Source organism: Aythya marila, assembly GCF_965140915.1.
Source record: "Aythya marila genome assembly, chromosome: 12".
Classification (NCBI taxonomy): Eukaryota; Metazoa; Chordata; class Aves; order Anseriformes; family Anatidae; genus Aythya; species Aythya marila.
The window spans coordinates 9,189,154-9,213,463 of NC_139053.1; the positions used below are offsets into that span (position 1 = coordinate 9,189,154).

At 51.2% G+C, this 24,310-nt stretch overlaps 1 protein-coding gene across 1 annotated transcript in view; it reads right to left on the bottom strand.

The window, feature by feature from the left end:
* The window catches only part of HYDIN (HYDIN axonemal central pair apparatus protein), a gene marked incomplete at both ends in the record, with an annotated part of 112,763 nt that overhangs the window by 52,323 nt on the left and 36,130 nt on the right, over positions 1-24,310 (bottom strand). The window contains 10 exons of the mRNA XM_082770196.1: positions 368-511; positions 2,263-2,518; positions 4,322-4,560; positions 12,208-12,360; positions 14,911-15,075; positions 15,507-15,642; positions 16,486-16,586; positions 17,455-17,690; positions 20,291-20,358; positions 23,278-23,501. Coding sequence (XP_082626322.1) covers positions 368-511; positions 2,263-2,518; positions 4,322-4,560; positions 12,208-12,360; positions 14,911-15,075; positions 15,507-15,642; positions 16,486-16,586; positions 17,455-17,690; positions 20,291-20,358; positions 23,278-23,501 — 1,722 coding nt within the window. The remainder of the gene's footprint in view (positions 1-367; positions 512-2,262; positions 2,519-4,321; positions 4,561-12,207; positions 12,361-14,910; positions 15,076-15,506; positions 15,643-16,485; positions 16,587-17,454; positions 17,691-20,290; positions 20,359-23,277; positions 23,502-24,310) is intronic.

Here is a 24,310-nt window from a genome sequence, read left to right on the forward strand (position 1 = left end):
GAAATGAAGGTCCTGTTTCTAAAACCACCCTCCACAACTCTACAAAGAGCCTCACGAGGGGCGAGGAGGGGCAGAGCATCACACCGCTGCAGGGCTCTGCCCTCCACAACCCGCACACCACCTATGCTGCTGTCATAGTCCCAACGACTCACTTTGTGCCCTAGAGAGCCTGTCCTGACCCTAGGGGAACTGAAGTAACGATCTTGGTGTTAACAGCAAAAGCTTGGTCCTATTCTAATCAATAGTAAGAGCCCTGTGGGCTTGGAGGTGTTTACCTTCTTCTGGGTGTGTGCGTGCTTGGACTTAACAAGTGACATTCAGCCATCAGCTGCACCGCTAAACACCAGGACGCAATCCAGAGACTTACCTTCTCCACCCGGAAAGTGATTTCTCTGGAGGAGAACTGCAGTACGGGAGCCACGAACTCGCATGTGACGTCCACCTGCATTATTTGTGCCTTCCCTGCCTTGCTGCCTATGATGGCGTGGCACAGCAGCCGCTCCGTCACCACCTGCACACGAGAGTCACGCATCACCGGTGGGCATGAGCAGGGCACTGCGTTTGTCAGCCACCCAGCCACGGGCATGAAGGATTTGATAGCCTGGGGACACACCTTGCCATGGGACCTTGGCCATGTTACTGCCATACGGATGCAGTCGGTCTCCTCAATAGCTCCCCTTGCTCTTTATGCTGTGTCCTCTTTATTCAGCACACAAGCTTCCATAATGCCACACCCCAACATCCACAAAATGCACTTGAAGTCCATGTGCTGTCTGCAGTCATGGTAATTAACACCCCAAATAATCATCGCTTTGATGTGCCTCATTGTTAAGCGTAACCCTTACAACAAGCTGTAGGGTATCATTACAAAAATAACTGTATTAAGGGAAACGGGATAAGAGGACCCAATGCCACCAAACATTCCCTCCGAAGCTTAGTGGAAAGGATGCACAGGAAAAACCACAATGGCTGTCCTGCCTTCAGGTGAAGAGGGGATCACGTTCCTAGGAATGCACTCTGTCTCCCAAGTCTGATTTTAAAAGAAATAACCCCAGGAATGAGATGTCTCATGCCTAGGGTGGAAGCCCTCTGCCCAAACGAAATGCTCTTACATTCTGGTTTCTCATGGTATCAACTTTCTCAAATCTCCCCTCTGCCCAACTTTTCAACCTCCTGGCCCAACTCCTGTTGGAGCCTGCAGCCTCCAGAGGAGCTGCCTAACACAGGGAGCTGGGCTTTTTGCCCACCTGAAGAGCACCAAGCTCTCCAGGCACAAGGAAGGCGACCACCCCCTCCCAGGGGCTTGGTGTCAGCCCCAGGTAGTCCCAGCTGAGCTCACAGATCCCCTTCCAGCTTTCCAAACATGACATCTTCTCCACTGCCCTGGTCTTTTTATTTCCTTTCTGTTACCTTTTCCATCTCCCCAGCAAAACTCTTGGAGCTCCAAACTGCATAGGGACATACCAGGAGAGTCCCATCAGTCAGCTGAGTGAATTACCCAGTCTTCCTCCCCCTGCCACAGAGGCAACTCTCTGAAACACTTTTCAGAGCTGGTATTGGGCGGAACATGCAGTGATCCCATTGAAACATCCCCCTCCAAGCTGTGACCCAAGGGTGCACAGCCTCACTGCAAGACCTGGCTGCCTTGGGGGCACTGGGACCAGCTGGTATGGAAATATTGACACAAGCCCAAGCTGTCAATTCTAACGATCTCTGGGAACAGTTTCCCATGTGGAGAAAGTCCCTGTGTGATCATTACAGCTGATGCACTGTATTCATTTTTCTCCTCCAGGACTCGGTGCTAGGTAAGCCCTCTGCCTGTATATATGTAGAAAGGAAAAATGATGCTGCTCCCAGACACTCCCTCCCTCCACAGGTGTTTTGGATGCTTTTCCCAGACATATTACTTTTTTTTTTTTTTCTTTAATTTACTTTCTGCCTGCATTCCTAGTTTCTGAGAGCCTAACTCGTTTCTCTACCCTTCCTTTCTGTCCCAGTACGTGACACTTTATAACCTGTCATCTGTCCACCGAAGCAGCACTTTCTTCAGCCCATATTTTGGTATCAGCAAGATGGGTTTATGGTAGCTATAGAAACAAGAAAAGCCTTAGCAACTGATGGTGGCCAGCAAGGAAATCAACTGGTGCTGCCATGGTAACTTGTGAAGTTAAAACAGTTCTTAAAAGCAATTGCTCATTTTCTCAGGCAAGTATCTGAAGACGACCCTGTGGGTGCGACCTGGTGGAAAGGGCTCGACCTCACCTTTGGAGTGCTGGAGGAGCCTTCCAGCATCATCTCCATGGTCCTGCCTGGCATCAGCTCCATCCTCAGCGGTCGAAGCTTGAACACGGGAGATGCGGGCTGGGACCTCTGGGAGGAGTTTTTGTCCTTGGTGTTACCGACAGCAGGGAGACGATCATGCTGGCGAAACGGGGCAAAGCCTTCTGTTGTCCAGTAGAGCTGATGGGTTCGCCTTCCCTTGTTCGTTATCTTGAAGTGGTAACAGCAAGGACTCAAGCTGGAAGAGAAGAAAGGGTGGGAAGTGTAAAAAAAAACAACTGAGATTTCCCAGTGGTCACCCAGCACCGGTACCCCAGTGCCATTCCATTAACTGCACCTTCAGCAGTAAAGCCACCTCTGAGAAGGCCGACCTTGCTCAAAGCTACAGCAGAAGCCAAATCTTGCTTGCCCCCAAGTTTATCAGCATCCAGCAGCTGGTCTGTTTGCAAGGAACAGCTTCGCAAGGAACATCTTGGCCACTGGGGAGATGCTGGGGGCAAGCTGGCTGGCTGCCCTGTGGTCAGAGCATCACCAGCCTTTTGTGCTTGACGCTTGGAATAATTTCACCAGGTGCTTCTTCCATGCTTAGGGAGCAGCCAACCCTCGTTGCCCACAGCGCATCACCATCCTGTGCCTGAACAGCATGGCTGGTGCTGTGCTTCAGGAAGATAAACGCACGGTGGGGACACTGGATCGATGGAAGTTTCCCCAGTATGAACACAGCAGCAAGACCAGCTCTGGCTGCTGAGGTAGCTGAGCGACACCAGGGGATGACTAAGTGGAGCTAGATATAAGACAAAATGAATGTTCAATGGAAATTGATTCCTTCACGTGAGAAAACACTAACTGCAGGCTAGGTTGGAGTAATTATTCTACCCTCCATAAATCTCAGCCTGGCCAGGAAATGAACGGTTCCTGGAACGCTAACCATCTTTGAGAGGTACAGAACGTGCAGCTTACAAAGCATGCGTCCCCACTAAGCAGCTAAACACAAACGCAGAAGTGACGGTGTAGCACAAACTCGCCTTTGGTACAGACTGCTAGGAAGTGTTTGGTGCACAAGAACTCTGCATGAGACATTTTATCTGGTGGACAGCTAGAAAGGAAAACTTGGAGCTGTCCGAGGTGGCTCTGGGGAATCCCAGCTCAGCCAGATGCTGGGCCCCACAGCCCAAGAGGTGCCCACCACAAGGTAGCTGAGGAGCACTTGGGGAAGACCTGCCTTCCTCCCCTGCTGGCAGACGCTGATTCCTTCCTTCGAGCTAAGCTCTCCCCATTAGCTCTTGATTTATCCTGCCCAGCCAGAGCAGACGTTTGCTTCTTTCGCTTCCAAAGCCAGTCAAGGAAAGGGTCCCCCATGCCCAGGGGACATGCCTCTCCCCAGCCTCCAGCCTGTGCCTCGGGCTGCTGCCACTTTGATGGAGGAGACAGCAAAGAAAAAAAAAAAAGAAAAAAAGGCAACAACAACAAAAACAAACAAACAAAAACACGAGGCAGGAGAAACGAGGAAAGAGTACGTCTAATAACAAGAAGCCCGGAGGGGAAGCAGGAGAAGACAAGGGAGTTGGGGGATGATTGAGGGCAACGACAAATTCTGTTGCTCCTCCAGCGCTCCTGGGCAGAGGGGAAATAAAACAGCGTCATTAATTTCGTCAAGGAGCTGCTAACAAGCTACTGCCAGGTTTTCCGCTGCTGTGAAACGATGCTCCACAGCAAGCGGAAAAGCAAGCAACGCTATTGCAAAGGGAAACATGTTTATACTGGTAACGGGGCATTTTTCAGCCAGAGGCTTCTGGGACCTGCTGGTTTGCTCCACATCTTAAGCGAGGAAATAAATGTGTTATAACTCAGGGCAATTCACTGACAATACAGCAACTGGTTTCACGGCAGTGGCTTTTGATAGTGAGTGCTTAATGCCCTTCGAATGGCCATAAAGCGTTTCCACAGGGATTCCTGCACCTCCTATGGCAATAAAATGGTGGCTGGGCCCCGAGCAGGGTGGGAGGCTCGGCCTGAAGGCCCAGCCCTGCCCAGCCCTTACCTGAAGTGTGGCCCCAGGGTGAGCGCTGGTGCGAAGGGTCTGTCAGTGACGATGGTGGTGCCAGTGCCCACCGCCTGGACGGGGATCACGTAGGTGTTGCTGTTCTCTATGCAGAGCTTCACCTTGTCCTTGAATTTCTCGGTGTCATCCAGGTTGGCGATGACGGCCATGGACACCTCAGTCCCAGCGGGGATCTCGCCTCGACTGGGTTCAATCCTCCAGCGCGAGCCCTTGCCCACCTGTGAGAGAAACAAGTGCCAAATTATGGTAAAAGCTGTGGAGCCTTGTAGAGTGCAGGCAGAGGGAGGACTAAAAGATACGAGGGTAAAAAGCACGGAGGTTTAATTTCACTAAATCTAACCTATGGGGTCTGGAAACAGCAAGTATGCAGGAGCTTATTCTACCTGTCTGGTAGCAGACTCTCTTCACTGACCCAATTTTGCCCAACCCAAGGGATTTTCATTTTCCTCCAGTCTCTCTTTTGGAGAGCACACCCAGGAAGCTACTTTATTTCTCCCGGCTTCATGGCTCCAGTGGCTGAGTTTCCACAGAGACACGAGGACAGGGGAAGCCAGAACTGCCCAAATCCCCTGCCAGCTGGGAGCCCGAAGAAGAACTCCATAAAACCTGCTGACCAAGGCCCCGACACCAAAGCCTTCTTCCCTAAAAGCTGGGAAATATGTCTCAACAGCACCCGAAGGACTGAAGCACCCAGATCCCACTGACTCAGCTGCAGCAAGGTGCCCCGGTGACAAAAATTCAGCTGTAACTGTTTGTAGTAGGTCAATAAAGAAATAAGTGGAAAGAAAATTGCAAACATGTGCCTTGTGAGCATAGCCACAGCTTCCCAAGCATTCACTTCTGGCTTCTCATGGACCTTCCTCTGTGGATGGGGCAGTAGGGGTGCTGGACCCCAGCCCATCTAAAACCACATTCACAGGGAAGAAGCTAGCAGCAGACAAGAGAAACACATACAGTGCTCCCTGGCCAGCACCAAATGTTCTGGGATGTGTACGTGCTGCTTCAAAACAGACGTTGTGGCGTTAGTGGTACACATCCCGTGGTTTGGTGCCGTGTTTGGGATGACTGGCACTAACTGCTCACCCAAAAGGCTGCAGTATTATGTAAGAGAAGAGGTTTTTTATTATTATTGTTGTATTTTTAAATGAGAAGCAAGGATGTGCTCATAGACCTGACAATCAAGCAGCTCCTGATTGGAGTGAGGTCAGCCTGAGTTTCATCAGGTTGGTGGCACTGAACTCCAGCAGGAAAACAACATCAGAAAACCAAGTGGTGCTTCAAAGTCACAGAAAACATTTTAAATAGCCCCAGAAGACCTCTGCTAATGATGAGGGTAAGACTAGCTGGAGGCCAGGGAAGCAGTAACTTGCTGGGCACCCAGGGTCCCAGCAGGGTCTGCGGGTGCCCCAGCTACGCTGCACCTTGCGTGGAGAGCAGGTCAGGTCTGCCCAGGAGGGCCTAGGGCGGAGCGTGCCAAAGGCAGTGAGTTATTCCAGGCACTGGCAAATTTAATAAACCCAGCTCCATTTAATTTGTTATCTGGAGCTGCAAGAGAAAGTCTTAAAAAAAAAAAAAAAAAAAAAGAGAGAGAGAGAATGGCATGGGGGAAGGTCGTCAGCACAGTCACTGAGGCCCTGATTCTCCATGGAGGGCAGGGCAAGCAGTTACCCAACACTATTTATTTGTACTCCTGCTCTTTCCCTTTCATTATTATCCACAATTTATTTTATGAGATCTGGGACCTGCTGCTCCATTGGGGAATAACTCTTATATACCCCCTGAGGTTTCCCTAGCCTTGGATGCAGAGAAGCAGTGCTGGAAAACCACTCTCCTGCAGGGAGGTTAGCTAGCTTGGAAGATGACAAACATACATGTAGTAAAACCCGTCCACAGAGCTCAGCCTGCTTGCCCAGAGACACTATGGTCACCAGGAAACCCCACCAAAAACTCAGCCCTGAATTCATTTCCATCTCAGAGGCTCCTTATCCCAGGCAGTGATAACAATTAGCCCAGGCTGGTGGACAAGAGAAGACGGACCTCAGGTGGGTTGGATCCCACCAACCCTCTCCTCTTGTCCTTGCGTGGTTGGTCACCAGCCTTGGAGGGATCCACCACGCTGCAATAAGCCAGAGAACACATTCGTAGCACGCCAGTGGGTGTTAGCTTTTCCTTGACATTAACGTATAGCTTTTCCTCTGATTCATGCTGACATAGGGTAGCTCGCTTGAAAAGGAGACCTGATAGCTCTGCTCCAGAGGTGAATCTGCAAGTCTGCTATCTGACAAAGCTAATTCATCAAAGCTTGGCAACCAGCCGGGCAGTAAATTGGGCCCAAGAAACTATCACTGAGGAATAATGATAGGCCGGCTGGAGGGAGCCAGACTCGGAATTTCCCAGGGTGACCCAGCACAGACCCACCGTGCCCTGGCAGCCCAGCAGCTGACTCCGCAGGAGGATTCGTGGTGTCCCCATTCCCTCGGTTACGCTTGGCGTGGGTCCGAGAGGCAGCACAGAGCATTGCTGGCCAGGAGCCTGCCAGGCCCAAAAGGCTCGGCCAGGCCAGCCTCAGGCAGGTTTTTGGGGCAGCCTCTGCCCGTGCTGGTCGGGGCTGTCCCCGAGATCAGAAATCTCTTGGAGCTTGGGGCAAGCGGTGCCACATAGTCCAACTATAAAAAAAAAAAAGCCACTCTGGAGACTAAGACCTGACTTCTGATAGCATTCCTGGTTCCTGCTTACCCCTGAATGCTCTGGAAAATGATGCAATTGCTGTAAGGCACTGAATAGACAAAGGCAGTGGCTATTTTTGTCCCTGTGGGAGCTTGCGTTATCAGACAGCAGAGTCCCTGAGTGCTAGACAAGGGCTGGGATCAATCGTTTAATCAAGAAGTTGAACGCTGGGATCATTGCCTTCTCACAGGACAGATTTCCATCGCGAGTAAGAGCTGCCAAAATTGGTTGGAGAGTGTTCCCAGACTGCCAGGCTGACCCACTACCCCTTGCAGAGGCTGCGTGTGAAGGGGAAACACCCATCCCACATCAGAGCTTTGCCCCAGGTAGTTTAGCAGTCCCAGAGGGCACCTTGGGACCTTTTCCCAAAGGCAGAATTGAGAATCTGTGTCTGGGAGATTAAAGTTCCTGCTAAAGAACAACGAGTGCCACAAAGATGGGCAGCTCCAGGACAGTCCCACAGGAGCATCCCATTCACCAACCCTTTTTTTAGGGCCAGCTAACTTAGCAGGGACACGGCTGGTGTTTTATCTGGGATCTCAGCCAGGCAGGGGAACCATCAAGAAAACATCAATTTTGTCTTCTGGCTACAGGCATATAAAAAGGAACACTGAACCAGCATCTCTGGAAACTCAGGGGTGACTAGGTAATAGGTAAGGCAGCCAGGAATGATGCTGCACAACAACTACTGCTGGCCTAAAAGGATCTTCTCAAGTACACCAAGGGAAAAAGAAGGTGGAAGAAACCACCATGATCAGAGACCACTTCCAGTGCCACAGCAGCACACTGCTCGCTGGAAGGAGAGGACTGGGATGAAGTGATGGGAGAAGAATTCCCAGAAGGGATGAGAAGCATGGGCTGTGTCCCTGTTAGGTCGCCCGGGTCCTGGTCCCTTGTGTCTGCCTTGGCCGTGCTTGGCTAGGCCCTGGGAGGTGAGCTGGGCTTGCAGCAGAGCCCACACTCTGGCCACCAAAAGGCAGAGCCTCTAATGCCGGGGGGAAAATAATAATAATAATTCCAAATTGATGCGTGGAACTTGCTGCCACTGACAATGGAGCCTAATTTGTCGTGCTCGGTCCAGCTCATCGCAGACTGCTGAGCGAGCTAACGAAGCTCGTTGCCATCTGTGTCCCCTGCCCGTAGCTCTCCCCAGCAGCGCTCCGAGCACTGGGGTTCGCCAGCCAGGATGCAGACACAGCTCGGCTGGTTGCTGCCAAGCAGAACATTTAATAACCAAGCCCTTTTTGCCTTCCTTTGGGAAAAGCACGCGGCTGAGTCACTCTTGCTTCTAGGAGCACAATTGCCCTGAAGACTTCTTCTACTCTTTAATTTGGTTGCCCAACGAGTGCAGCAGAATACTGCGAGTTCAGTTTCCCTAGATGAGCAGAATAACAATTTATTTGTTTACTGAAATACAGCAATTTTGAAAGGGCACGAATTCATGTCAGACACTGATGCAATAAGAACTCCTCCCTGGGACCAAGTTTTAGGCACCTTTCCTAAAGTCTCCTCCAAATCTCTGCTCTTCTTTCTAGAAGCTGCATGCCCAGAACCTAATCCTGTGCAACCCATGCCTGGGAAGGATGCAGAAGGCTTTGGTGCCACCGATGGCTGGCATAAGGCTGGAATTTCCTGGTCATAACCCACATCCATGACTGATGCTGTGCTCCCAGCATGGTCTTCTGCAAGGAACTGGTCCCTCCTGCTTCAGCAAGACCGAATCCCAAGCTGGATAGGAGTTGGTAGTGCTATACTAGCAAAACACTGCCTTTAAAATCCAGACCAAAGGTTTGTGTCTCAAGGTGAGCTTTCAGAGCACGAGGCTCTGGTGGGACAGCTCTGGAAAGAGTTAAACCCACACATCTCGTCTTCAAAACCTCTGCTCATCTTGTAAGAGGCCACTCAGCAAGTGCTGCCCATGCCCTAGGAAGTTATTTAAACACTTGTTTCTAAATAGCATCGCAGCTATCTCTGCCTGCTCACATCTGAAGGGCACGGTGCTGTCTGCGTGTGCCTTGCTGTGAGCAAACACTGACGGGCCGGATAATTATGCAGATGCTTGGGGAAAAAAAAAACAAACAAAAAAAATCCAATTTACAGTACACTTAAAAGTACCAACTCCAGTCTGCTCTGACTGCAGCAGGAGCAGTTGGAGGGAGCTGTGGGCGATGCTGATGCTCCCCGAAGACCTCCTGCCCTGCAGCCCGCACTACAAAGTCCTTGCCAGCCAGAAGCAGCGACAGAAGCGCCGAAGCAGCAGCCGTTTATCAGCACTGTTTGTACGTCTATCTCCGCCTTGTGCTGTCTCTCCATATGGCTGTTTCTTTATTACAGGGAATCGCAGCAAAAGCTCGAGATAATAGACCAGAAATACGTAAAGGAAACAAATCCTGCACTAATGAGGAGAGAAGCAAGTGTGCGAATGGGAACCGTGCGTTCTCCCCTCACTTACACCAAGTTTGACCAGGACCTTCACATGCTTCAAAGAAGCAATTTTGCCCCAGTGAACACCAGGTAGGAGACAGAGCAGAGCATCTTTGCTGTAGCTACGGCATCAGCTGCAGCTGAGTCCTGTTGCAGCTCGTCCCCGGGAGCACGGGAGGGGACCTGCTCACCAGCACCTCCTGAAGAAGAGACGTCTCCTTCAGAGGATGCTCCTGACCTGCTCATCAGATGGCTCTGAAGCCCAGCGAGGCCCGAGCATGGATGGAATGGCGTTAACAGTGGTGGCAGGGACAGGGTCTGGGGCACCTCAAGGCACAGCAACCTCCAGCACCACAGCGCAAGGCTCTGGATTAAGGATAAGGACCCTAAACTGAGGTCCAAACCAGGAAGCAGAGCACCACCAGTAGCAGGGGAAAATCCAAGAAAGGTTTGCTCCCTCCTCCCTAATTACAAAGCACTAGGAAACTCCCACTCCCCACCCTCTGGTAGCACATCTCAGACCCAGCATGGTGGTCCTAGCAGGAGAAGAAAGCAGCTGCTGATTAACAAAGACTTCACACCAAGCCCGTCTTTTCCCTTCTGATCACCCAGACGTGACGTGCAGCCACCTCCTGTGATGCCAGGAGGTGCCATCGCTGATGATGGAACAATAATCCCTCACGAAGGCAGAGCGACAGATGAAGAGCAAGGGGGAAGTGATCTAAGATGAATGCTTTTTCCTTCCACATCCCTGCCTTTCTGCGAGGAAAGCGTGCACTCCCATCGATCAATACGACTGCTTTGTGCTTGTCGATACGGCAAAAATCACACCATGCTTAAGGAAATGGGAAAAGATGACAGCAGCAGCAAGGAGAAGCAGCCACCTCTTTCTGCAGGTCACACCAGCCCCCAGCTAAGCTCAAACAGCTCCTTCTTGTCCTGTCGTTTACCAAAGCTAAAGGCAAATCCTCCCCCAGAGGGGTCTCTTCAGCAGGCCAGGCCATGTCTGCAATGTCCCAAAGTGCAGGGACAGTGCCAACATCTCTGCTCATGCAGGAACCCAGTGTCTCTGCACAGGGAGGTTGCAAAGCTCTCAACACCTGGTAGCAGAAGCCGTGGCCTCCTGGAGCAAGCTGTCTGAAAGCTGACCCCAAAGCAGGGACAGGGCTCGTGGAGACCTCCTGGTTCTGCCAGGACACCAGCAGTGGTTTCAGGACACTCACCAGAGATGCCAGAGATGCTCAGGGCTGCCCCCAGCATCCAGCAGAGGGAAGTGGAGATGGGTGCGGGGAAGGTACCCCGTGCACCAGGGGTACACCCAGGAATCCCTTACATCACAGTCAGAGTATCTGCAAGAAGACACTCCTGAAGCCTTCCCTGTTGCTGCCACTTAATTTAATCTCGTTCAGTTTGTTGAGGAGCCCATTTGTGCACTCTAACATTGCTGCTGTGAAAATTTCAATCGATAGCTCTTTCTTTCAAGTGGGGGCTGTGATCTATGAGCCTCGGCTTCAAGATTAGCCATCGGATGGGAGGCAGGGAAATGACAGCTCCATCCTGCTGCAGTCTCCGAGCAGGAAACCAAGCAGCAGCTTTGGCATCTCGGGGAACGCAAGGCTTCTGGGGAGTGATGGATGCTCCAGTCACCCACCAGCCAGGGGACATCCAAAGCCCACTCTGCTCTCAGACGAACACATGCAGCACACCCCGGCACCTCAGCACGTCTCCAATTTTAGCTCCCCAACCATTCAGTCCTCTCTTCTTCCCATCAGGAGCAGCGGCAAAGGGCAAAACCTCAATGGAGGCAGCAAAACAGCATCAAAGCAGCTGCTGAGGGCGAGAGAGGCTCAAGTACACCTTGCACGCCTGCTCCATCAGGACGGAGCAGGTCCCCAGAGGCTCCCCTGCATCATCACCCCCATTTTCACCGTGAGAGAAGTCCACCTCTGCACCGCTTTCATTTATCAGAGCCATTTAGATTGGAAAAGACCTTCAAGATCATCAGGGCCAACCACCAGCCTGACCTACGTTATTGTTCTATTTATCAGTTAGCCACAATGTTTGCAGATTGAGGGGATTTATCACCCGGTGACATAAATAAGGGCACTGAGAGACAGAAATTCCCTGCAAGCCCCACTGGCTTGCCCAGGGAGGGAAGGCAGGCATTGCACTGGGACAGCAGCCACAGGTACAAGCAACAACATAACATCATGTTAAAAAACAAAACAAAACAAAAAAGGCAAAAAAAACACCTATCATTTATAAATAAGCACCACCCATCCAAGGGTGTTTGGCTGATTACAGTGGAAAACAAATTTTCATCGTGGATCCAGACAAAATGCCCTGGGAATTCCCCACTTTACATTCATCCACCTGGGCACAGAAACTGAAGTGAGGCAGCTGGAAAAGCCCCAAGAGGGAAATTCAGCCCCTCACGCATCCCAGGAGGCCAAGCCTGTGCTTTTTCACACAATAAACAGAATCTGTGGAAATGATCTGGACTCACGTCTGCTCATATCTATGCAAATCCTCCACTTTCCCAGGAAGTCCCCAGCTAAAACCTCACCGAGCCAAAACCTCTTTTGCTGCATGATCATGGAATATTTTCCTTTCTCTTTGAGATGATGACATGGAAATGCTGTGTATAAGACCAAGTCACAGGCTGCTACGGACCAGTCGCATTTTGCTGGAAAACAGCCTCACAAAGCACTTACCATCTCTGCCCAGAACGACGCAGGGATGACCGCCTGATTGGAGAGGTTGAGAATTCGGGTAGCATCTTGCAGAACTTGGATATTGCCAAAATCTATCTTACTCGGACGTACGTAGACTACTGGGCCTTCTCCGGTGCTCACTAAATGGATTTTCTGCTCCAGGAGGCATGTAGAAAAGACCCCAAAAAAACAGGGAAAGGTTAAAAAGATTAGACAGCGCTCCGGGTACACCTAGATTGAGGGGTAATTATGGCTGATTGAAGCTTTTAGCGTTGTAACACTGATACAAAAGACCTGTGGCAAGTGTGGGGTATGGGGTGATCCCACCTGAAAGACACAAGTTCCCTCATCGGGGGTGCAGAAACCCAGCTTCCCTTGCTTGCTTTTTTCGTGCTTGCATCCACACCTCCTGCTCACTGCTGGTTTTCCTTCTGCTGCCCTGCACTCACTCCCACCCCTTTTATTGCTCAATTTTGCCCCAAACCACCCTTGCTGACTCCTGCTGTGGCTTGGATAGGAGCCCCACGGAAGTCAGAGCTATGCCTGTGAAAACCAGCACACATCAGAAGCAAAGCAGGCTCTTCAAAGTTAGGAATACACAAAAACACAGCTCGAAGGCAACTAACACTAAGAATAACAGTCAATTATTAATTACATCATTCGGTGTTTTTCTCCTTTACCAGTCTGTGACCCCAAAGTTTTGTTCTTGCAGAAGCAGTGCAGACCATCAGGGCAGAAATGCAGACCCCTTTTACTAAATCCCCTCCTTGCATCATTAAAACCACGAGGATTTATCCAGCCCTGCTGGCTTTCACCAGGCCCAAACACCCCAACAAGACCTCAAAGCACCCAGCTCCAACCCTGACAAGATGCTGTACGATCCACTGGAGGGCACAGAGTCGGATTTGACCACAAAACCCTTTCTCTGCGATGTACGACCCGTGCTGATGTCTGACTGCAGGACAGGGCATTGGCAGCTGTCAGAATCACTCCTCCAACTCTGCCAGAAGGAGCAGCATCCGCAAGTGCTCTTGACAGGATGCTGCTGTGTGCAAATGCGAGCCAAAATCAAACGCTGAGACTGATTCCCCAGAAATAAGGAGCTGAACTCGTAGGAAACGATGGGGCTTTCACCCCCAGGAGAGCAGAGCCCTGCGCTCTGGGAGATGCTGCCCATGGCTCCTGGGAAGCAGGAGGTGCTGGGACGAGCTGTGCCCCCAGCTGACAGTGGTGCAGGAGCAGAAAAGGCAGGGCACAACCCTTTGGAGATGAGCACAACAACAGCTGGAGGGTGCCCAGGCCACCTGGAAACCTGCTTGGCTTCGTTAGTGTGTACTATCATATGTCCTCAGCAATAAAAGGCTCATAAAAAAAAAAAAAAAACACCCACACTTATCTACAGATTTCTTGGAAGAGGCAAGAAAATCCCCTTTCAGCAGTGTTAGAAGCAAGGTCCCAAGTGTCAGGCAGGTGTGCAATCCCTTGCAAACAAAGCACCAGGCAACAACCCTACGGAGACACTGCATGGTGTAGACAGAGGATCCACAGGAGGTTTCCCCTAAAACCTTGGCAGAAGTTAGGTTTGCCTTCTGGTGCTGGTCCCAGGGCAGGCACAAGCTCCTGTTTGGTTTTATCGGAACGCACGGCGGCAACTCCACTGAGGACAGATTTGAATGATACGATAGGAAAACACCACTGGTACAGGTAGTTAAAAAAACAAACAGCTAAAACACTGGGTTATTCTAGCAGGGAGAAACCCTCCCCTTTAAGGAACTGAGCTTTACATTTATCAGCAACTGTTTTGCCAAACTTCAGCTTTGTTGCAAAATTCACCTGCCTGGTTTGCGTTCAGCCCCACAAAGCCCTGGGCTGAGATGCTCAGTGGCGTATGAGGGATTTAGCAGCATCTCCTCCATTCATTTTAATGAAAGCCCAAATCCCTCGAACAGCTTTCAAAATGTCAACCTCCCTTTCTGTTACAGAAAGCTTAAGGTTCCCAGCAACCCTCTGACATCCTACTTCATGCTCAGAGGGATGACAAGACATTTTAGCAGAGCTACTGAAAAGTTAAAATCACTTTCAATTAAAGTTTAATTACCTAAATTTGTTCTAGATGAAGCCAGGACACTACATAGGATTTTCTTGCCTACATTTTGCTGTCATTGTTGCTGCTGCTGTGTAGGCATGACTATGGACAATATATTTTAGAAGGTGTTAGCCCAGGAAAGCTTTGCCTCATCCATTTCCCAGCTTGGTAGAAAAAGGTCTCTGCACTGCAGATGCAAGCTGTGCAGACACTCGTGTCTCTCTGGCTGGGGCTTTTGGCAAAGCAGTACGATGGATATTTCTCAGACGTGGTTTTCTGAGATGTTTATGCCCAGATTAGCTCAGAACAGCACTCCAGCCTGGTTTCTTGAATGCCCTGTGCTGTAGCAGGGCCAGGGCTGCTCTGCAGCAAACCTCCCGATGAGGCAGCGGCCAGCGTTTGTCTGACAGCAGAGTGAGACCAGGGACTGCCCTGGTGTGGCACTGGGCCGGTTACCAGTCACGGGTGGGTGTGATGTGGAGCTCCTGGCACCTCTTTCACTTCCAGGAAAAGCAAACAGCTCTCAGGACATGGCAGAATCTGGCCCCTGCCCACGTTCTCCCCTGCCCAGCAGGATGAGCCATGGGGACAGAAGGGATGAGGCTGCTGGGACTCACCAGCGGGGCTCCTTCTCTCCCAAACACCGCCAGCTCAGCGGCCGTGCACTGCTCCCCCGTCACCTGGGCTGCCAGCACCACCGGGACCTGCACCGAGCTGTGGGGCTGGATGATCCCGCAGGGCGCGGGGCTGGAGTACCACACGGCAGCGCCCTCCTTGTGCTCCTGCGGGGGACAGAGATGAACACAACTTCAGAATGACCTCGGAGAGAAGCTAAAACCACGCAAATTGTCATTGTGGTAAATGTCAAGGAGCTGACAACCCCCTAGGAGAAAGCTAAAAGGCACAAAAGCAGATGCGGGACATGGATGTGCTTAGCATCCCGAGGGGTCCACCAGCAGGTGTGGGGAAACAGCTCCTGCTGAAGGCACCCAGCTGCTGCATCCCTTGCAGCAGGGCTTTGTGACTCCCCAAATCCTCCTGTGCAAAAGTACCCCCAAAGACTAGAATTGCTTCCTAAACCATAGCATACGTGTTTCTTAGGGGAAAAAAAATATGTATCTGGATACACCTTGCTGTCCCTTATCCCCAAGTAAGTTCCTACTCTGGGCAACCCCCTGGATAAGGTCATGAGGAGGAAGACACGAGGCCAGACCTGCGGGAGGAGCCCGTAGCAGCCAGGAACATCGCTGTCGTTCACAAGGGTGAGCTCCTGCTGGTAGGGGTGCTTCAGAAAGCACCGCCCGAACTTCACTGTAGGGTTGAGCACTCGCAGCGGAGGAACAACGCACCTGGGCAAAGAGATGACCGAGAGAAGGTGGAATTTGTACCAGGATCTGTGGGTAAAACTGCACCTCCCATACTGCAGCATTCAGCTGGCTGATGCTGCAGATGTCATCCTAAAAGGCTTATGAAGATAACATCATTCCGGCTGTCGGGCACTTGCAGGTAATTAGATGGACAGATTGAACCGCACCCCTCTCATAATTCAGCTGACACCTACTGCAGCACACCGGGATTGGAGTCTGGCTGCAACAAGATCAACTTTGGGCTTCGAACATTAATTAATGGTCAGTAGAACCAGAGGAAAGTGGAGAAAACTGCACTCACGCTTCGCACCAAGGATGACTTTTCCCTTCCTTCCCCATCTTGCCCCTATTCTCCCCCCACCAGCTGCACCAGGAGCCCCTTTCCCCTCTGCCTGTGCCTTCATCAGCTGAGCAAGGCCCAGCTCAACAGGCAGCTTGCTGGGTACCAGATGGGAAGAACAGAGCCTTTGGGTCACCACCCAGCACAAGCCCACCCTCCCCTAGCAAGCAGAAGCAAGGTGGCTCTTTGGAAACTTATTGCACTTCAAGCACCAGAAACCAGGCAAATCATGACTGTAATTACCATTCCCTCTAGGAAAACACTCAGGCCATGCCTGTTCGTTGCACACAGGTGCTTTTTGACCCGTGACGCTCTCAAATCCCTGCTGTTCTCATAGCTGATTTAACTCTGCGTCCAGCTGGGCAGAACGTGCTCATTAAACTGTGCTTCTTGAGCAGGGTCGGAGTGAGCAGGCTGTGGGCAAGGCAGCACAGAGGTGGTGGAAGCCCCAGGAGTGAGGACAAGCTGGCAGGAAAGCACGATACCTGGCCGTGAGGAGGAGTGCCAGCACCTCCTTGCCAACGCCATCCACGTCCACCACCAGCGCCAGCTCGTACTGCCTCACGGTGTTGGAGCACAGCGTGACCTGGCAGGAGAGAAGAGCAAACACCCAGTGACTCCCCAGAGCCATTGCCCATGCACGAGACAAACCTGGGGCCAGTGGGTGGGAGAGAGCATCTCTGAAGAATGTTCTACCAGCCTGGGCTGTCTAAGACTCCACCGAGGAGCTGTAGATGTTCCTGCTCCAGGAAGCATTTCACTGCAGATTAATGGGGACCAAAGGGGCAAGGGGATTGAGAAACAAAGCTCCCTTCCAAGGAATGCTCTTTAACAAAGTGGGCCAGTTTTTAACAACCCGCAGGTCAAGAAACAGTGCCTGGAATAAAAATGCAGTGGCAAATTAATCCCAGACAGGCTCTGGGAGTGAAGCAAGCATGAGCCTCACCACTGGAGCATGGATGCTCCCAGCCTGGGACACCATGGCACGGAGCAAAGTGACACTGAGGCCGCCAGTGTGCTGGCCTGCCTGAGCCCTTTGTGTTCCTCCGTTCCACGATAAGGAAAGGGAGGATTTTGTTCTCATTTTATGCTGGAGCACAGTTTCTAGGAATAACACAAATCTTCTGATGATGTCCGAGCTGTTAAACACACCTTGCAGCTATCAGGGCACCCACAAACTAAATTAAAACACAAGTCGACTAAAGCTCTTCCTCCCCTACTCACCACTGTACAAAAATTATTCCATTAACTTTAAATCTCAGCGACAATAGCATAAATCCAGAGGAAATCTGTTGGCTTTAACAGTAGGAGTTCAGCCTTCCAAGGGAAAAGAGTGGCCCAGTGGATGCTGGACAGCTCACGGCTGCCACAGCTTTTTCTGTCCCCATTAGAGACAAGAGAAACTTTATCCCCACCTGCTGAAAGATGCACATATGGCTGGACCCGTGCTGTACCTGGATATCCAGATGTCCCTGGGAGCGGACGGTTCCTCTGCAGGGCGTTATGGTAAATTCGCTGGGCTTGAGGTCACCGTGAGCTCCGTTTCTCCAGGAGAGGCGGGTGTTGTCTGACATCTGGACAAAACTGCTCACGCTGGGGGCTCCAGAGCCGTCCCCAGGAATGCGGAGGTTGAACGTCATGGGCACCAGGGAGGTGTTACTGAGCCGACACGACAAGGTGCGAGGAAAGCCTACGAAACGACACAAACACAGACATATGCCCCTGATATCCCTTGGTTCCCAGTGTGAATATCCTGTAATAAAAGCCTGGGCTTGGAAAGCAGCTTTTTGACAAATCTGAATGACGGCTGTTTGAGAAGCTAAGCGAGGAGTTAACCTTCGCTCTCCCATCACGGCTCGCTCCCAGCACTGCCGATCACCAGAGGTTTTCCTTCTCTCTAACCACAAGGAGTTCTGTCCTTCACCCCCAAACCAGCACCAGTCACTTATCATTTATCAGAGTGCATCCAGACAGACAGTAATGGATTTATCTATTCTGAAAACCCAATCAATAAAATTCAAGTTCTGCCATTCATGCTCAGGCTGAACACTATCTCAAACCCATGAAATACCCCAAGATTTTCAGTCTGTAAAGGCAGTGGGTTGCCACTGAAGAGCATCTACAGTAAAAGAAAGGAAGGATGAAATTGGGAATTACAGCACTATGCAAAGAAAAAAACTCTTCAATGTGCTTTCTTGTGATCCTACTACCACAAGTTTGTGAAGAAAGTCCAGTCAACTTAATTACAAGTAAATCACTTGTGTTCGGCATGATCCAGGATGTGAAAGTCTTCCTGTAACTGGAAACTAAGCCTGCATATAAAATGCTCATTGCTGCATCTGCTTTTCTGCCAGCATCCCAGCCTGCAAGCTCCTCTGGTTAATCGCTGCAAGTGCAACACCCTCGCAGTGCTTCCTTCTCATCATCAACTGAGGCTGATGCTCGTCAGCACAGCACCTAGCTCAGCTGGAGGGTTGGACTTTTTCTCTACCCTGATCCCATCACGGCTGGATTACCTGTATGGACAAAAATCACCCATAAAAAGCAGGTTCTGCACCCACTAGCACGAACTTTGAGTTGAAAGCTGCATTCACACACACCGTGCCCTCACCTAGCCTGTTTTTACAGACCCTTCTGTGTCTCCCTGCTTCCTGATCCCCCTCACTGTTCTCCACCTCACTAGGTCAGCCTCCAGCTCCCGGGTTTGATTGCTTCCTCAGATGCCTCCTGCTCACTGTCAAATGCCTGCAGTCTGGGCTGAGGCAGGGTAATTTCACCCCAACCATGGATTTTCATATCCCGAGGCTGACCTGAAGCCCTGCTTTCAACCTTGAGCTGATCAAGAAGTTGCTGCTATTCCTCTAAGACAGGCATCTAACCGTACTTACACAGGGCTGGGTGGGAGCACAGACACCAAGGGACACCTTCAGTGCCCCTTGGGTACGTGTCAGGCTGGAAAAATACAACACAGACCTCACAGAGCACCCATGTCCATCTGGAGGCTCCTGTTAAAGGATCTCCTATTTTGGGGTGCATGACACCTCAGAGCCCACTTTACAGGGGGCTTAGAAATCAGCAGGAAATGTGCTTCGTATTTCCTAACAAGCAGGGAAGTCACACCCACACTGGCTTCGATTGCTCCCTTGTACACAAGGACCAACACAGAGTTTGCAGAATCCCAAAGCTGCCGGATGCAGACAATCGTTAGCACGGCTGAAAGAAGCTAAACCCACAAAAGCTGCCTTATTCAGCTGAGAAGACCTTGTTAATGAAATCAGATTGCATCGGGTGAATCCTGTATTATGTAACCATATTTCTGCCAGGCGTGTTTCTTGTTTCATTTGGTCAAAAGGAAACAAAAAGGTGAAAAGTGGTGATGCAGAGAGAGGAGGAAGCAGCTCAGAGAAGGTAATGAGTTTTCTTTAAAAGTCCACGAACAGCATGAAAACACAGAGGCATCCCGGGCGCAGAATGATAATGGCCCTTCAATCAATCCATGATTGATTTCACATTTCAACTTCAGATCATCACTGCAAAAAAGCCTTTTGTGAGCTAGAGATGGAGAAATCAGAATCTGCATCTCAATGGGGATGCTCTGGACGTGCAGCCGCAGGCGCTGCCAGATGAGGAGCAGGACCCTGCACCTCTGGGGACATCGGTGCCTGGTGCCATACCCAGCACCTGATAATGGGGTGCCCGCACAGCGCCTGGCTCTGGAGCACAAGAGGCTGGCATGTGGTTTAATGCCCTTCTCCAGCACTCCCATCCCCTGGGCCCTCCCGCAGCATGGCCCTTCGTGGTCGTTCTGCTGCCAAGGATTGGGAGCTTCAGGTTAAATGGGCTTGAGGGATGCTGTAAAGCAGCAGCTTTCAATTCCTTCATTTCTGTTTGACCTCACCATGGCTTTCACTTGCCCAAAATAGCAGTGAAGGACAAACTCTGCTCGGTGCCAGTTCCACTGTGATTTTGTTCCCCCATCTCCACGATGCAGAGGGCATCATTTAACCCTCACTCATCACCCTAAACTCTTAAAGGCATCCAAAGCCTCTTATTTCTTTGGAGCACTTGGGCTGGAAATTTGCTCTCACACATGCCGGTGCATCCATGCTTCAGCCCAGGAGCTTTTTCCCATGACTGAGTGTGCAGTAGTAGTGGCACAATACTGTTTAGGCAGCCAGCAGCCCTGGTTTTAGCACCCCAAAGGCTGCCACAAACCTGACAGATGCTCCTGCACCAGCGTGCTCTGTTTTGGTACAGCACCCACCTCCCACACCCCCAGGGCACACTCACCAAAGGGGACGTCGCCGAAGCGGAGGGATGGCACATCGAAGTGAAAGGTCGGCCCGATGACACAGCCCCTGCGGGGACAAAGGCAGGCAGAGGAGGAGTTGGGGTGGTGAAGGAGGAGGGCAAGGTGCTCGGCTGCATCGCCCTGCACCCCTGTGCTCAGTGTGGCACCCACGTGGGCAGGAGGCAGCCAAAGCAGGGCCACCAAAAGCTGCTGTGGCTCGGGGCACCAGGCCAGGCATGCTCCCAAGTCACTGCTTGCCAGATGAAGGACCTTAAATGAGTGACGGCCCCATGCCTCAGCCTCCCCATTTGCAACACACGAACTTGGAGGTGCCCACACAAAAGTGGAATTGCTGTAACCAGCCTTCCCAGCTGTATTTTCCCTGCTTTGGCATTTCCTAGCTGGAACCGGTGTTCCCACAGAGCATACAAAGATCTTTTCCTCAGGGGACCTAGAGCACACAATGGAGGATTTTGAGGCCTGGGGAGCCCCAAACACCATTGACCAGCACCAGAACAGCAACAGCTCTACACCATGGACAAAAGCATCAGCTTGTCTCCAGTGCACCAGCTGACAGCTCCATGAGCAATGCATCTTGAAACACCAAATGTGAGTGTCCCAAACCCAGCACACCTCCTTGCCCCTCCACAGATTGAGCAGCTGGGCTTCAAACTCCCAAACTCACCATCATCTGCTGAAATCAGTATCTGGAGCTGCACATCCATTACTTTATCTCATGGCTGATGCCAATCACCACCAGCTCTGCCTCTTAGTTAAATCAGGGGCCACAGTGAATTGTGCCCTCTAGTTTTATCCACAGGCCTGCCTTCACGCCTGTTCTGCAGACAAACAGACCTCAGCACCCTGCAGGAGGGATCTGCCTTCCTCCCTGCAGCCCTGTTCCCACCATCCTCTGAACACCAGAGAAATGAGCATTCAAGACCCTGTAAGGTCGGTGTCCAAGCAGAAGAAAAAAATAATCTGTGGTTTAGGCATCTTGTTATCATGCAGTCAGGAAGCACGCAGAAGAACTGGCTTTTAGGAGTTTCAGTCCAAAGCTAATTCTTGATTCACAAAACTCCATCAGTTCCTGAGAAGCAGCCAGTTCACAAATCCCCACTGCTGATCAGTTCCCTCCCTGGGGACCTCGTGTGATCAGCCCTAACCTCCCAAGCCCATGCAGCTCACTCTGAACAGCGCAAAGGGAGCAGACATGCTTCCCATCACAGCCCCATCCCAGGAGATGATGGAAAACTACCTCCAAATGGGGTATCGCAGCGGACACTGCTGGAGCAGAGCCCTGCCAGGCTCAGGCTACACGCACCCGACTGCCTGAGCTCTGTACACAACAGCTTGCAAGAACTGGGGAGAAAGGCAGTGGTTTTGGCAATAGCTTGGCCTTACAGCAGCATTATTTAATGCACGTGTCCTCCCTCAGTCCTACTCCTTGAGTCCTTCCAGTCCTTCCAGGACTCAAGGGAGGAGTGGGGTGCACCGGGAGCTCCTGCTGAGGGACAGTAGGGCAGGAGCAGACGGGGAGGCTGGGGTAATATCAGAGGGGTTGTGAAGGAGCCACCATACAGGATGGAGGAGTAAAAGGATGGAGAAGGGGAAGAGGAAGAGCAATCCTCCTTCACTGAGCAGCGCGGTCTGCACTGATCTTAGGGCTGTGCTGACAGAACAAGGCAGGGAGGGACCACAAAAAGGGGAAAAGTGCTGGCAGTGGGACTGCAGCTCTGCGAGGCAGAGCATCAGTGGAGAAACCAGAGCCATTTCATTCGGCTGGGGGAAAACAGAAGAGACCAATCCCATGGACAGCCACCTCCTTCAGGAGCATGGCCATCGCAGGGCAGAGTGGGCACGAGACAAGAAAACCTGTACAGCAGCTGCGATAAGCACATCTTCACAAGCAAAACCTGCCCTTGCTCAAGGAGAAAGCTGCTTATGCAATAACATCCCATGACCAATTTGGGGGGAGGGACAGAGGAGAATAAATTATTTGATTGTGAAATGTTCCCTCTTGATTTCCAAAAAAAGCATCACTTTCCCTCCAAACACAAAGCCAACATAATTGTTTCTTTACCAGAGGTCAACAGACCCACTCACCTCTCTCTTGCAAAGTCATAACCTTCTTGCTCTTTTTCACCTATTTTCCCTTTCCTTTGGTAAAAATGACTTGCAGGCTGTGTTCATTTCTCCACGCCTTGCCCCAGTGCTTGCTCTGGTGCCTCCCAATAGCCACCCAGTAGGAAGAGCCAGCCCAAAGCTCCTGAGCACCCAGCACCAGCTTTCCTGCCTCCACCACGATGTCCCACCAGCCCATGGAAAGGTCCAGCTCGTGTGGTGCTCTGGTCCCAAGAAGCTACCTTTGTCTCTTCTATTTATTTCCCCTGGTTTTGCTTGGTGGGCTTATCTCTTGTGATGGCACCAACCCAAGGGATGTTGCCCAAGTCCCCACAGTTGCTGCAGAGCTCCCTGTCTGCCACATCAGCACTTCCCCGGCTGCAGAAAGGAGGTACCAGAGCCAGGAGAACATCTCGTCTCAACACATCATCATTAGACGTGATGTTGAGGATGCAGCTCCCTGTTTTGTACAAATTATTAACGCAGGGTTTTAAGAACACTGCTTCTGGGTGCAGAATCACTTCAGCTCACACCCTTGCTTCTGTGCCAGGGGGCCACAGAAGAACCCGACACCAAATTCTGGGTCCTGGAAAAGTCACGGTGCTGAAGCTGCTTCCCAGAGGGAGCCAATGCTTTTCATTAAAGGGTGGTGTTGAGTGCATGGGAGGCACAGCTGTCCCTCTTGCAGGCAATTACACTTCTGGCAAACAACTGCGGGATTCCAGGTGAGGAATCGTACCCCAGCATCCCCATGCTGAGCCCCCAGACACCTTTTTCCCTGCACCACCATACGAGGACATTGGTGGGACATGACTACCCAGGGACAGCAGGCAGTGCCACTGAGTTCCTTGACTGTCCTCACCTGATGGTCAAGGTCACGGGCTCGGGAGACCCATACACGCTGAACCTGAACTCTTCGCTGAACTGGCCCAGGATGGTGGAGCTGAAGGAGATGTGGATGACCTGGAGCTCGTCCGGCATGAGGATGCCCTCCCGGGGGAGGAAGGTGAAACAGGAGCCCAGAGCAGTAGTGGGAGGCATCAAGTTAAAGAGGGCATCGATGGCTCCTTTGTTGAACAGGACCGCCTGCAGCAGAGAGAGAAATTGAAGTGTGTAAGGAACCTTCCTTTCTTATAAAAGGTTGACCTGCTTTCTAGTCAAACAATTAACATCTGTAAAAGGCAGCTGTGTGCTGCTGCTTGGCAGAAGCCGAAGAAAATACAGCAAGACAAATTCTGCCTTTGGGCGTCCTCATGCAACAGGGAGGTGTTTCATATGAATGGAGCGACTCTGGGTTTATTTTTTTCTTTAGTCTGCCAGTTCCTTAGTCTGCTCAACCAGCAGTGTCAGGAAAGGATGTGAGGTGCAGAGCAGCTCCCCCTGTTTGAGAATTTCTCTTTACAAACAGCCACAGCCATTGCCTAAGATTTTATCGTTGTGTGGAGAAGAAAAAAAAAAAAAAAAAAGTGAATTTAGAACCAATGTCGTGTTTTGTAGAACACTCAGAGACCTACTATCTTGAACACACGACGATCCCTGGGCACTTGCAGAGTTCTGCGAGGTGCTCACAGGTTCCTGGGGTGCTGGTGGTGTCCCCAGACCCCCTGCAGCAAAGCTGTACACTTACTGACCAGTGTGGGGCAAACCCTGCCCTCTCCACGCACTGGTCTGTGCACGTTGGATTTCTTTTCCCTACTTTTTGCCCTCAAGAAATCTGCTGGAAAAACTGAGACAGATGTATAAAAGTGTCCTTTTGCTTTTTAATTTTGCAGCTGCTGCTGAAAATATTCAGGTATTCAAACCCCACACTGGTACACTGGACACTTATTGAGCCCACCCGAGCTGAGGTTTATCTCCAGTCCAGCTGCTTCGGACAGCACTGACTAACAGCATCA